General features: G+C 37.2%; 1 protein-coding gene across 4 annotated transcripts in view; it reads left to right on the top strand.

Moving 5' to 3' along the window:
* Nucleotides 1–13776, top strand: part of KIDINS220 (kinase D interacting substrate 220) — a 94667-nt gene extending 80891 nt beyond the window's left edge. For 2 of the 4 annotated variants that reach the window (XM_082852374.1, XM_082852373.1), the window contains exons 26-30: nt 138–170; nt 4333–4461; nt 6410–6508; nt 8060–8290; nt 10728–13776. In XM_082852374.1, the coding sequence (XP_082708500.1) occupies nt 138–170; nt 4333–4461; nt 6410–6508; nt 8060–8290; nt 10728–11990 (1755 nt within the window). In that variant the 3' untranslated portion in view covers nt 11991–13776. The remainder of the gene's footprint in view (nt 1–137; nt 171–4332; nt 4462–6409; nt 6509–8059; nt 8291–10727) is intronic. The other 2 variants (XM_082852376.1, XM_082852375.1) reach the window with 1 other exon arrangement.
* The last annotated feature ends 530 nt before the right edge of the window (nt 13777–14306 follow it).

The raw sequence follows: 14306 nt of genomic DNA, 5'->3' as shown, positions 1-14306 counted from the left end.
AGAGGTGGTGTGTTTGAAGTCATGGGAAAGTAAGAGGAGTGACATGACAAAAGTGCTGCCTGTTTTTATTACATATGTGTATTTGATGTTTTCCTTTAAGCTCGTGTCCTTCATTCTGTTTTATTCCTTCCTTAAAGCCGTGTGACTCTGGGTTTAACAAACAGAGACAGGTACAGAAACTTTCAGTGAAATCTTACTCACTTTCCTTGTTTTAGACTATTAGAAGCAATCATTGGCAGCTTCATGCTGGGCTGTTTATAAATCTGTGCTCATTTCGGTGCCTTGGGTTTATTTTAATAGCTGCTTTCAGCCTTTGCATGGCTCTCATTTCTGGCTAATCAATTCTAAGCTTGTTTAATAAATTTACCAAAGATGATAATGTTTCAGAGTGTAGCTTTAATCTACTTATAATATAAAATCATATGGTTATATCAAAGTAATTTAAATCTGTCTTGTTGTTAGCTTTACTTTGACCCAGAGGAATTCTGATTTGTATGTATTTTGAAGTTTATATTTAACAGTTTAAACAAACTAACATCTTCTGCATTCAGTCTCCTGTATTAGAAAAAAAATTTTTAAATAAATTGTGGTGTATACTGAAGTGATCTTTTCTTGACTTGTAACAAGTAAATTTCAAGTAAGAATGCATGATAAACTTTAAAGTATTACCATTCTTTGTATTGCCAAAGTAATGTAATTAGTTTCCTATTAAGAATTTACATATTGAGTTATTGAATATGCTTTTTCCTTATCACTTTTATGCTCCTCCTTCTTTTTATGAGAGTTCCATCTAAAGGTCATTATTTTGGCTACTAAGATTCATTTGGCTTCAAAATAATTTTATTATATATGATTATTTTAGAGGAGACCTGCCAAGTAATCACTATTTCTCTTTTATTCAAAGAAGCATATTGTAATGTATTTTAATTTATTGATAATTTACCCCTTTTCTTGAGAAAAGCCAACTCACAAATAATGAATAGTCAGACTATAGCTTTGATGGAATTACAGGGATATCCATTGTGTCTTTTCTTATAGCTTCTCAAAGCCATTCAGAGATAATATATATTTTCTACATAATTCCCAGTGAGGGACAAAATATGTTTTCAAGTGATAAAATGTAAAAGTTTTGAAGGATCATGAAAGTAAAATAATGTGGAGTTTTTTGTTTTAAAGGAAAGGGTAGTATCTTTATTAATGTGTCTCCATTGCTGATTTCTCAGATTCCTTTAAGATACTCTTTAACATTTTACATTCCCCCCCGCCATTGCAGAGTTAATCTGTTCCATGTCTGTTATACTTACCTTTTTTAGCACAATCAGAAATAGAGTTTTTTTGTGATTAAAAATTTTGTTTTTACTTTAAAATAATTTTAGACTTAAAAGGTACAAAAATAACATTCCCTTAATGTTAGCATCTTTCCTAACTGTAGTATATTTCTCAAGAGCAGAAGTGAAAATTTGTACAATATTCTTAATACAGACTTTATTTGAATCTGACCAGTTTTTCCACTAATGTCATTTTTCTGGTCCAGGATTCAATCTAGTTGTATTTTGTTATTTCTCCTTAGAGTTCCCTAATCTGTGACAATTCCTCAGTCTTTCCTTGTCTCTTATGACCTTAAAACTTCTGAAGAGAACTGATCATAGATATTTTGTAGACCATCCTTCTATTTGGGTTTGTTTGCTGTTTCCTATGATTAGCAGATTATATATCTTTGGCAAGAGACCCACAGAAGTGATGCCGTCTCCTTCTCAGTGCGTCATATTTGAGCATCTGTGAGGGCCTAAATCTTCCCACTGGTCATGCTAATAACCTCAGTCATGTGGTTAAGGTGGCATCTGCCAGATTTCAACACTGTGAAGTTTTATTTTTCCCTTTGTAGTGAGTAAATATTTAGGGGGAGATACTCTAAAACTCTGCAAATATCCTGTTTCTCCTTATACTTTTGCCCATTAACTTTAATGTCCACCAGTGCATCTTGTGTACAGCCACTCTTGTGGTGTTTTCCTGATGGTAATTTTCTGTTCCTTTCTTCTGCATTAATTAATTGGAATTCTATAAGTAAAAGCTGTCTCTTCTTCCTCATTTATTTACTTATTCAACTTTTTATTTATATCGGTATGGATTCATGGATATTTTATTCTATGAATTATAATCCAGATGATCATTATTTATTCTGGTGATCAAACTGTTTGCTTGTGATTTTTCTAATCAAGAAAATGTAAACAAGTGTAAATGTACCCAGAAAGAATAGCTAGGTTGAGGAATAAAAACATTTGAAAGACAGTATTAAAGATCATTTAAAAGATAAATATTGTTCAGCAATAAAAAAGAATGAAGTACTGATCCATGCTGTAGCATGGATGAGCCTTGGAAACATACTAAGTGAAAGAAGCTAGCTGTAAAAGGTCACATGTTGTGTGGTTCCATTTATATGAAACGTCCAAAACAGGCAAATCCACAGAGACAGTAGATGAGTGGTTGCTAGGGGATTGGGACTAGGTGTTGGAAGGAATAGAGAACGACTGCTGATGGCACAGGATTCCTGTTTAGGGATACGAAAATGTCCTAACGTTGATTGCGGTGATGGTTTCACAGCTATGTGAATATACTAAAAGTCATTGAATTGTACACTTTTAATGGGAGAATTGTATGTGAATTATATCTCAAATAAACCTGTTTAAAAGAAAGAAAAACAAAACAAATATGGTTATTAAAAATTCATAGAAAGCAGTTTAAGTTTCCATAGTAGATACTGGTTAATGAACACTTTGAATATTGGCTATACTCATCCAGGCAGAAAATAGAACTTTGTATATAAATATGAAAACTAAATTCTGGAAGTACTAGTGTTTTGCTGTTAGTATTTTTGAAGTAATTGAACCTCAGACCGTATAATATATGACATATTTTAAATTTATATTTAATTGAAAACAAACTATAAATAAATGTGTTTTGTGCAGTATATTCCGAGGCATTAATTTACAAATTTTTATGGGACTGTCTTACACTTGTAAACTTGCTAAGACTCCCTCTCATAAAATTACTGCCTCACTGTCCAATATGGTCTCATCTCCTAGCTGTATTTATATTTATATGTAATATAGGCATATTTTGTTTATATACTATGTGTGTATATTTATTTATCAGTTCATAATAGAGTATTATGTTACGCTTTCATGTTACAAATCATGTTTAACAAGTAGCTAACAGGCAGTTTGGACTGTCATAGTCTACCTTGGTAATGGTAAAAGAGGCAGTAGAAAATGTAAATTTACACATACTTGAGGATAGGATAAATTGTATTTATTTTAAGACTAGATTGACTGGTAAACAAGACAGGTCATTTGGAGTGTTTTCCTCTATACTAGTTGGTTTGTCTTCTCTTTATTTTGGTTATAGTTTCTATAAACTCTTTAAAAATAGACAGTTGCAACAAAGAAAATAGGACGTTATAAGACCTGATAAGTTAGGGTTCCCATCCAAATCTACCACTAACTAGCTATTTATTCTGTGACGTTGAAGCCAGAACTTACCTCTCTGTAAGCCAGTGTCCACATCTGTAATCGAGGAGCTTCATGTACAGTTGGCCACAGGCAAATACTTCTTCAGTATGTCACCATATTCAGAAAAGGTTTTTCTTCTAAGTAAATACTAGATTTATTATTTTGACTTTCCTTTTAAATGAGACCAAATTTTAATGGATCATATTTACTTCCACATGTGTTAAGAAGTAATGCTGTTGTTTCATATTTACATGATTATTGTATAGATTCTTAAGGGGAAGTTTTAGACCCCTTGGGTATAAAATATGGTCACGATCTGAAAACTTCAGATAGTTAATAGTCGTAGACTGTTAAGGTAGTCTGTAAAGACATTCAAAAAGTATAGGCACTTTTAAAATTATTTCATAGATTCACTTTTTGTATTTTGTAATATAGGCATCAGTGATTCCCCCCATTCCTTTTCTTTTTTTAACCCCCTGTCCTTCTGTTATTAAGGGCTACACCTCTCTTGAGGTTTGAAGTTAGGCTCTCTTGCAGTTGGCCTTGGCTTGGCTCGTGGAATGTTCTGTCTTCTTAGAAGAGTGGTTTTGATCAGGCTGTATCTGCTATAATAAAAGATACTTCTTAAGGTATAACAGTAGCTAAATCTGTTCCCTAATGGCATTTCCCCATACTGCACACATTCGCTGTCTTTACTTTAGTTTGAAAATGTATTGTTAATCAGAGTACTTACAGTGTAACTTCACAAGTTTCTCTGTCACATGACTGCGTATATCTGACATTAAATGCTATTCATACATGTATTTTTCCACGACTTATCTAGGGATCAGGCCCAGCCTCAGGAACAATATCACTGAATTCAATGAATGTGGATGCGGTTTGTGAGAAACTGAAACAAATAGAAGGGCTGGACCAGAGCATGCTGCCTCAGTATTGTGCGACCATCAAGAAGGTGACCAGCATGTTTCCCCGCTGACTCGAGACAGGGCTGAGGGCGCCAGTGGTGGGCTCTGTGCATGGCGAGCACTTTGTATTTAGCTTCTCAAAGACGAGTTCTCTGTTGAAATGGGAAAGCTCTAGGTGGAAACAGGTTTCTTACTATTTGTATCCTAAAATTGCCCCTTTATCCCTTAGTTTAGAAATGGATAAAAGAAAATAAAGTGTTGTATTACAACATTCCTGTAAAACGATCTAATATAAGGGGGAGTTCCCTGGCGGTCCAGTGGTTAGGCCGTGGTGCTTTCACTGCCTGGGTTCCATCCCTGGTCAGGGAACTAATGTCCCACAAGCCATGCGGCATGGCCAAAAAAAAAAAAATCTAATATAAGTCAAAAATGCTTTGATGAGAAGTACAAAGTTCTAAAGGATTTCACATTAAGATTAACAATAACTTATATTTCCAATATGCAACATAGAACATTTGAAGGCCTTTTCTTTTATGTTACATTTTCCTTAATTATAATATTTATTTGTGACTTAATAATTATCCAAGTAAACCATACTTACTTCATTTTCCTCAGATTCTCACTTTCATGTCTTAGAGGACTTCTGATCATGTCCCATTTGAAAATACCTCAGAGGTTTGGGTTTGCAAGGCTAATGCATTTGAGGAAGTTTATTTCTTCCGAGATCTTTTCTTGCAATTCCGGTAACTACCACGAGCCTGGGATTTTGAGGAGGCTTCCCATCTACAAGGCTAACCCAGTCCCCGTTTTAGTAGATACTTCCACTAAGTTATACTTTTTCTATCAGAGATACAGTGAAGGAGAACATGAACAACAAGCCTGTAATATTTACATACTTTAAAGTCTGGCATCTAAAAAGGTTTTAAAAGAATTATGAGCACATATACCATTTCACTAATCTTAAACTATGTTTGGTCAGAAAGGTTCGGATAACGTTAGTTTTCTCATAGATCTGTTTAGTGTTCATCCCCATTTGCGAAAGTGTCAAGCACTGCCTTTCCAAGGTATAAACCTGACACTCCTCACGGCAGGTTGGTGAGCGTCAGGGAAGAGAGAGGTCTCCACGTGAGCCCTTTGTGGGGATTTTGTTTCCCTCAGGACAGCGGTTCTGTGCCCACTCAGCTCTTTACTCTCAGGCCTTGGCTGTTTGAAGCCCATCGTAGCAACTGGTTTCTTAAGTGCTGCTAAGCTCCTTGCATTTCTACAGCAGGACCTCTGCCGTAGGCTTGCTCTGTACATTCTTTTCTTCAAAATTAACTTGGAAACTGAGCATTCTTTTGGTTTTAAACCCAGGTATTCCATAATTTTACCACAGTTAATAAAGTCAGGTTTTGTATTTTGTAAAATAAGTAAGCTACCTGTTATTAATAAAGAAAATTCTATCATTTCTTACTTGGAAGGGACTAGAATTACGGAGACCCAATAGTGACAAGATCATTTTCTGTGAATTTAATAGACTGGGAAATTTGTTGGTGGACATTCTTGGTGGCTGAAGTTATCTCGTAAAGTTGATAAACAAGTTTGTCAGCGCTTCACTTCATTTAGAAGTTCATCAGTGACCAACATGCTGACAGATGTCTTTGTCCCCTCCCAGCAGCTTGCCTTCGTGTTCATGTTTTATGATTAGAGGGAAAAAGCTAACAGTTTTGTTATTGCTTATGGCAGAATAGGTAGTTTTGGAAATAGTTGGAGGGTGAGCTCTTGGGTTGGTCCCTGAAGAATGATTTCTTTTCCTTGAGCGCCTAAGACACTTGGAAGAGTATGGAGTGGCTTATGTTATTCAGATTCTACTTGTTTATTAATTATTACATGGGGTGATAACCTTCTTTAGGTCAGTATTTTCTAGTCTCTAATATAAATGTACTTTTTAATCACTAGAGGTTCAGAATCTCTCACATTTTGTTTATCTTTGTGTTTGTGTTTGTTTTTATTCAGGCAAACATAAATGGCCGTGTGTTAGCTCAGTGTAACATCGATGAACTGAAGAAGGAAATGAATATGAATTTTGGAGACTGGCATCTTTTTAGGAGCACAGTAAGATATTTTTAATATTTGTAGAATTATTTACAACATTTTATAAAACAAGTGCCAGTAAGTACTGGTCTAAACTGATATTTTCCTATATTTTTAAAAAAACATGTAAAAATTACATTTTACACTTATGTGTACAGCTCTTGTCTATCCTGTTATGTAGAATATACACAGCAGCACTTAGCACCGTTTGCCTTTTGGGCATTTCACTTGGAAATCTGGGAGAGAGGCCGCCTGCCAATTCTTCATGCTTTCATTGACCAGGACACTCTCCTTGACCTCACTCAGTCAGGCTTCCCGAAGCCTCTAGGCCTCGACCTTGGTGTCTGTCCTCGTTGCGCCTGCATTGCCCCGTTGTAGGAAGCATCCTGTTAAGTCAGTTGAGAAAGAACCTCACCCTCAGTGTCTGATCACCCTCGCTATCGCTATCCGATTACATTCCTCATCCTGCACCCCTCCTCTGCTCCCCGTGAGGTCCTAGACCCCAGGCCTGCCTCCAGAAGGTATCCTGTCAGGTCAGTTCAACCAGAATCCCACCCCCCCTTACCCCTGATGCTTCCTCTTAGCAACTTTCCATCCACTCACCCCCGCCTCGTTCCTGGGCTGTAAATGCCCACGTGTCCGCGCTGCTTTTGGAATTGAGCCCAGTTCTATCCTGAGGTCCATTTTTCCCCATTGCGATAGTTCCTGGTTAAAATCTGTTTTTACTGCTTTAGCTACTGTCCAGCTGTGGTTCTCTTTGACACACTCCAGTTGCATTTTGTTTTGTTCTTAAGTTAAATTTTAAATTAAAGTAGTAACACAGTGGTCAAATTAGAGTATAGTGTATATGTGATGGTTGTTGTCATTACAGTTATCTGTCAGTATCTGTGGGTGGGTGGTTCCAGGACTCCGGTGGATACCAAAATCTTCAGCTGCTTAAGTCCCGTATATAAAATGGCATAGTAATATTTGCATACTACACACATCCTCCTGTATACTTTAAATCACCTCTAGATTACTTATGATGCCTCATACAATATAAATGCTGTGTAAATAGTTGCCAGTGTGTGGCAAATTCGTGTTGATTTTTGGAACTTTCTGGAATTGTTTTCCGAATATTTTCAATCTGTGATTGGTTGAACCTGCAGGTGCAAAACCACTAGATTCTGAGGGCCGACTGTACTTCTTTTAGTACAGATGATCCTTGAACAACTCGGAGATTAATCCACTGACAACAGAGTCAGCCCTCCGTATCCAAGTTTCCTCCGCAACTGCGGATTCAACCTACCCTGGACCATGTAGAAAATATTGCCGTCTTCACTAGTGAAAAATATCTGCGTGTAAGCAGACCTGCACAGTTCAAACCTGTGTTGTTCAAGGGTCAGTTGTATTATTAATGTAGAAAGATAAGCAGATAAGAACAAATGTATTTGAAATTCACTTACAGAAAGTATGCTTTCTCATTTCCATTAGAGTAACTTTATGTTTAATTTTTAAGATAATTTCTAAAGCTTCTAAAATGTGATGTGTCAGTGTGGATACTGATAACTTTTTTTTTCTCTCTCTCTCAAGGTACTAGAAATGAGAAATGCAGAAAACCAGGTGGTCCCTGAGGACCCACGTTTACTGAGTGAAAACAGCAGCTCAGTTCCTCGCGGTGAATCTGCGCACCGCTCGTCACACGAGTTGCCTCACACCGAGCTCTCCAGTCAGACTCCCTACACACTGAACTTCAGCTTTGAAGAGCTGAACACACTCGGCCTGGATGAAGGGGCTCCACGTCACAGTAACCTAAGTTGGCAGGTATTTATTAAATGCCATTTTTCATATTACTGAAAAAGAGGGTGGTGGTTAATTCTCTGAGATTATGTCGGTGCATTTATATAGTCATTCAGAAAATCTTTAATGAGTCCCTGACTGAAGAGGATGGAGGGAGGAGTCCCTACTCTCCAGGAGCTGTGTTTTTCTGGAGAGGACAGTCAGTAGAACAAAAAGAAAATAACATGATTTCAGAAATCGATAAGAATTGAGAACATAATAAAATAGAGTCATGGCTTCGAGGGTGAACAGGAACTGGTCTCCTTAGGTGGTTAGCTGAGTTCATCTTTCACGTGCTGTTTCCTTGTTAAATTCAGTAATCATTGGCTAAAACACATCTTTATTGGATAACCTGCCATGTTATCCCTTTGAGCACCATAACCTGGTTTTTCAGTACGTATGTTGCACACTGTTCGTGGATATTCGTTTTCTTTTTATTATCTGGTGTTAGATACGGCTGAGTTCTTTCTTTGGATGTTCTTAGAAGAGGGAGGAGAGGCGAGGATCAGGAATAAAAACAAAAGTGAGAGAACGTGAGAAGGAGTAAGGGCTGGACGAGAAGAAAAATAAACTAGGAAAAGACCTAGAGCAGGGCACAGAGCAGAGAGAAGACAGGCAAGGGAGGAAAAGTAGTAAGTAGCCACCAAGAACTCTCTACTGAAAGGGAGCAGTACTTAGAGAAAGGAGTACCTGTTAGGTCTACCATTTTTAAGGGTGTTGTGTTTGATTTGGTAGTAAAAATATTTTTTGGTTGTTATTATCTTTTTCTACATACTATCAATCTCATTTCTTTAAGTTGAGAAGCCATTTTATTGGGTGTTAACTAAGATAAAAATTTCCTTATTTTATAAGTCCGCACTTGACCCTTTTATCTCCCTGTTTCAACAACAGTAATTCCTTTCTTTTCCCTGGAATTCCTCTTAACATTTCTTAAGAAATCCTCATCCTCTGCTTTTCCATACTTGGTATTTACCACCGTGACCTGGAAAGTCTCACAGCCTTCCTATCAATGCAGCAGTTCTCAAACTTTTTTTAAATCTCAGAATCCTTTTACACTCTTAAAAATTATTGAAGACCCCCAAAGAGCCTTCGTTTATGTAAGTTTTATCTGTCAGTATTTACTATATTAGAAATAAAAACTGATAAACTTAAACCAATTATATGTTAACATAAATAACATTTTTATGAAAAATGACTATTTTCCAAAACAAAACATATTTACTGAAAATGATACTGTGTTACAAATCTCTTTAATGCCTTCCTTTGTAGAAGACAGCTAGATTCCTATATCTGCTTCTGTGTTGAATCTCCTGGGAGGTCACACATGAACCAACCTCTGGAGACTCCACTGTACACTATTGTGAGAATGAGAGTGGACAGGCAAAGGTCATCTTCATATTCCTAGGAAAATAGTTTAGACCTCGTGGATCCCCTGAGAAGGGGTCCACATACTGCATTTGAGAGTGAGGGCGGCACTGTCCTGAACTGGGTCTCAGGGAACCTTCTCAGGGAGCTGGGTCATTTTCTCCCGGTGGCAGGAAGACTCTGCCTTATTTCTGCTTCGTTTCAACCTTTGCTCTTGCCCTTTCTTAAACTTCCTTGATTCTTTTTCTTCCATTTCCTTCCTCTTTTTCCTAATCTTTACTTTTTATTCCTCATGTTATTAACCTTTTCTGGGGTCTGAAGCAATTCTCGTCCTAAAACTTCACATTGGAAATCAAACTTTTAAAAATATTTTATTTCTTTTTACTTGGACCTGAATGTTGACCTCAAGGCTTCCATTTTTGTTCATTTGGATCCTGTATTTATCTTTTCCATTGCACTTTATACTTTTCCTTTTAAAATCTGTTTTTTTCTCTCTTTTTTTGCATTTTGAGTACATTTTTTTTTCACTGAATTGGAATTTGACAGAAACTTCATGTCGTGCAAGTTGAGAAAGGTTCTATTTAACATACATTTAAAGACTTGAGTATTTTGTTTTTGAGATATATCTTAGCTCTCATCTTCTTTCTCTTTTCTAAGGGGAACTTTTATATTTTATCAATGAAGGTGACTTTTGCCGTAAATAAATTTAAGTTTGAAATGATAAAAACAAGTCCTAGGGTTATTTGTTAATATAACCTTAAATTATACTTTTAAATATTAACAATAAACTAATTTTATTAAAATTTGTGTAAAGCTTTCTAATAACAGTAAAATTATTCATAAGTTCACAGCTTTTGTTAAACTGTGTTATGCAGAATTCTTCTAAAAGAATTTGGTATTTTAAGGACTTTAAAAATTCTTATTGTCCATATATATATATATATATATATATATATATATATATATATATATATAAATTTCCTAAGCTGATGTTTATTGTGCCTTTTTTTGGGTTTATTTGAATTCTTAAATTATTATTATTTTTTTGTCTTCACAGTCACAAACTCGCAGAACCCCAAGTCTATCGAGTCTCACTTCCCAGGATTCCAGTATTGAAATTTCAAAGCTTACTGATAAGGTGCAGGCTGAGTATAGAGATGCCTATAGAGAATATATTGCCCAGATGTCTCAGTTAGAAGGGGGCACGGGTTCCACAACAATGAGCGGCAGGTCTTCTCCACACAGCACATATTATATGGGTCAGAGTTCATCCGGGGGCTCCATTCACTCTAATCTAGAACCAGAGAAAGGGAGGGATAGTGAACCAAAGCCAGATGATGGAAGGAAGTCATTTTTAATGAAGAGGGGAGATGTTATAGATTATTCCTCATCAGGAGTTTCCACTAACGATGCCTCACCCCTGGATCCTATCACTGAAGAGGATGAAAAGTCTGATCAGTCAGGCAGCAAGCTTCTCCCAAGCAAGAAGTCCTCAGAAAGGTCAGGTCTCTTCCAGACAGATTTGAAGCTGAAGGGAGGTGGGCTGCGCTATCAGAAACTTCCAAGTGATGAAGATGAGTCTGGGACAGAAGAATCAGACAATACTCCACTGCTCAAAGATGACAGAGACAAAAAAGCTGAAGGGAAAGTAGAGAGGGTGTTGAAGTCTCCGGAACACAGTGCGGAGCCTATTAGAACCTTCATTAAGGCAAAAGAGTATTTATCAGACGCCCTCCTTGACAAAAAGGACTCATCTGATTCGGGAGTGAGATCCAACGAGAGCTCTCCCAATCACTCCCTTCACAATGAAGCAGCTGATGACTCCCAGCTTGAAAAGGCAAATCTCATAGAGCTCGAAGATGACAGCCACAGTGGAAAACGGGGAATACCACATAGCTTGAGTGGCCTGCAAGACCCACTTGTAGCTCGGATGTCCATTTGTTCAGAAGACAAGAAAAGCCCTTCCGAATGCAGCTTGATAGCCAGCAGCCCTGAAGAAAACTGGCCAGCGTGCCACAAAGCCTACAATCTGAACCGCACACCCAGCACTGTGACTCTGAACAACAACAGTGCTCCAGCCAACAGAGCCAACCAGAATTCTGATGAGATGGAGGGGCTTAGGGAGACGCCCCAAGTCATCTTGAGGTCTGGTTCCAGTTCCCACTCAACTGCCATTCAGAATGAAAATCTAAAAAGCATGACGCATAAGAGAAGCCAGCGTTCAAGTTATATGAGGCTCTCGAAAGATTCTTCAGAGCTGCACGCAGTAGCCTCTTCTGATAGTACAGGCTTTGGAGAAGAAAGAGAAAGCATTCTTTAAGAAAAACAAGCAACTTTAAGAAAAACAAGCAAAAGCAGAATAGTGTTACTATAATCCCTGTGACAAGACTGACCTGAGTTTTGTGGTGAATCCATCCACGCACACCACCTGTACATTTCACTCACAAATAATTAACGGATGAGAAGGTCTTTGGTAAAAGAGACATACACTGTACAGCAGAGGGAAGTATAAGATAGCCTGGTCCATCTGTCAGCCCCCATTGTCTTTGTACTTAGCAGCTTAAAAACCCAATATTGTTATTGCACCTTTCGTTGGCATATAACTGCAAGACAAGATGAGTATAAAGATAGGTCAGAAGTAGTTTATTAAATATAAAGGGCTTAATTCACCAACAGAAATTAAAAGCTAGAGACCCCTTTTGTAGAACATTCATTCATTAAATATTTGAGGGAAGACATGATGTTAAGTGAACCAGAAGCACATTTTGCTCTTAAGGGGTGAAACATAAGAACTTAGAGCTTATGGAATAGCCTAGAGACTAAAGGTTAATGCTCTGTAAGTTGCAAACCGGTGTTCTGTATAATAGACAAATTGCTTATCAAAGAGTTTTTAAATTTTAAGTAGAAAATATAAAGAGGGCTTTAAAAATTGGTAAGAATGTGAGTCAACAGTGCCCAAAGTAGAGCCCCAGTAACTGGGTCATTGTGAGCTGCTAGGAGAGTGGCCCATGGAGAGGGGCTGATCACCTTCCTATGACCTGGATGCTCTTCTCTCCAGATCCCAGACCTGGCTTCAAGCACCATCCACCTGCCCGAGAACCCGCCCTGGTCTACTCTGTAGCTCCTTTAAATTGTGTGCTCAGCTTTCCTTAGTGAGCCGAGCGATGAGAGGAAAAAAATGAATTCTTTCTCTGGGAGAATCAGTGAGACATGGATAATAATAGGCACTAAAAATCTTCATGGAATGGGAGACTGAGGACATAACTATAGCAGAAGGGTCAGTGACAGTTGACAAGTGACAAGGAAATATTTAGTTAGGGAAACCGAAATCACTGCCTTCTATACCAGGGCAAGGTTTATCTGCTTCACCTGTTCCTAAATCGGCATGTTAATTCTGGGGGAGGTTCATAAGAAATACTTGTAGACAAAAGTTTTAAAACATGTAACAAAGCAAGAGTAAAAAGAAGATAAATCTGGGTGTGACTTTTCATTTACTGTTAGCAGAGTTAAGAGAATGATCACATTTAACTATTGTGTGGACTAGAAATTTACCCTGGCATCATGTATTGACATTTTTTTGGTCATTTTAACATAGCTTACTTATGTAGAACAATTTTGGTAGTATATCTTCAGTCACAGATAAGATTGTAGGTGGTGAGATCATAGAGGAGCAGTTACCTAAATTTAGTGTTTACATTTTTGATGTTTTTCACTTACTGGATTTTTAATATGCTGAATAGTTTATCTACTTGACCAGTCGTTGCATTAAAAAGTTGCTCTTTTGGGTTTCATTGCCTTGATGTTTGAGTGTAATCTAACATTTTCATAAAGTGTTTATTTTGCATGACCTTAACAAATGTTTTAACCAATTAAAAAAGAAGGCAGGATGTTGTTGACATTGTATGTTGAAATGTTAACATTTTAGTACTTAGTGTTTATTAGTCTGCAGTACTGTGTAATTAGTAATTATTTCAGGGGCGATACTTTGTTCCTTTTCAGGTGAGTAGATGCAGCTTAATATCACTGTAGTGTATTCTTTATTCTGTTTGTAAAGTTAATACCAGAGTATTAAGTGTACAGATAGATTTAGAAAACAATAAAAAAGTTGCATGCTATTCTGAGTCATGAATTTTTATTCACTATAGTGACGATGATTCACAATTCAATTAAAAATAAAAAAGTAATTTGTGTGTTTGTTTTGTCAGAGGTCTAAAGTTCATTAAAGACGTTCAGGTGCATGTAGCGGTCGTGCAGCTGCAGGAGTGTTCTGAGCTGCTCTCTCTAGTCTTTCCGAGACAGCGTGGCTCAGTGCCTGAATGGTGCCTTTGTGAAGCATTAGGGCCCACGGCACAGCTCTGTACCGTGCATTTGTGTAACTACAAGAAGTAGTTAGGTTTTCCAGATCCTGGGAGGGTATCAATTTAGTTGTTGTATGAACATTCTGGAAAAGTTTGCTTTTTCATAGTGTTTTAGAAATTGACAAACCAGATGGGTTATTGAGTCACACCATCATCCCTTTGAATCTGTGTGTCTATGTGCATGTGTATCTGTATCTATTTATAATCCATAGCTCAGCCTAACTCTCACATATGCAAAACTCTGCTTTAAGCTGGGTGACAAATGACGGAAAAGAGAA

Source organism: Leucopleurus acutus (assembly GCF_964270905.1).
Source record: "Leucopleurus acutus genome assembly, chromosome: 12".
NCBI lineage: Eukaryota > Metazoa > Chordata > Mammalia > Artiodactyla > Delphinidae > Leucopleurus > Leucopleurus acutus.
The sequence above is the reverse complement of the archived record's forward strand: the minus strand, read 5'-3'. Positions and strand labels throughout refer to the sequence as shown.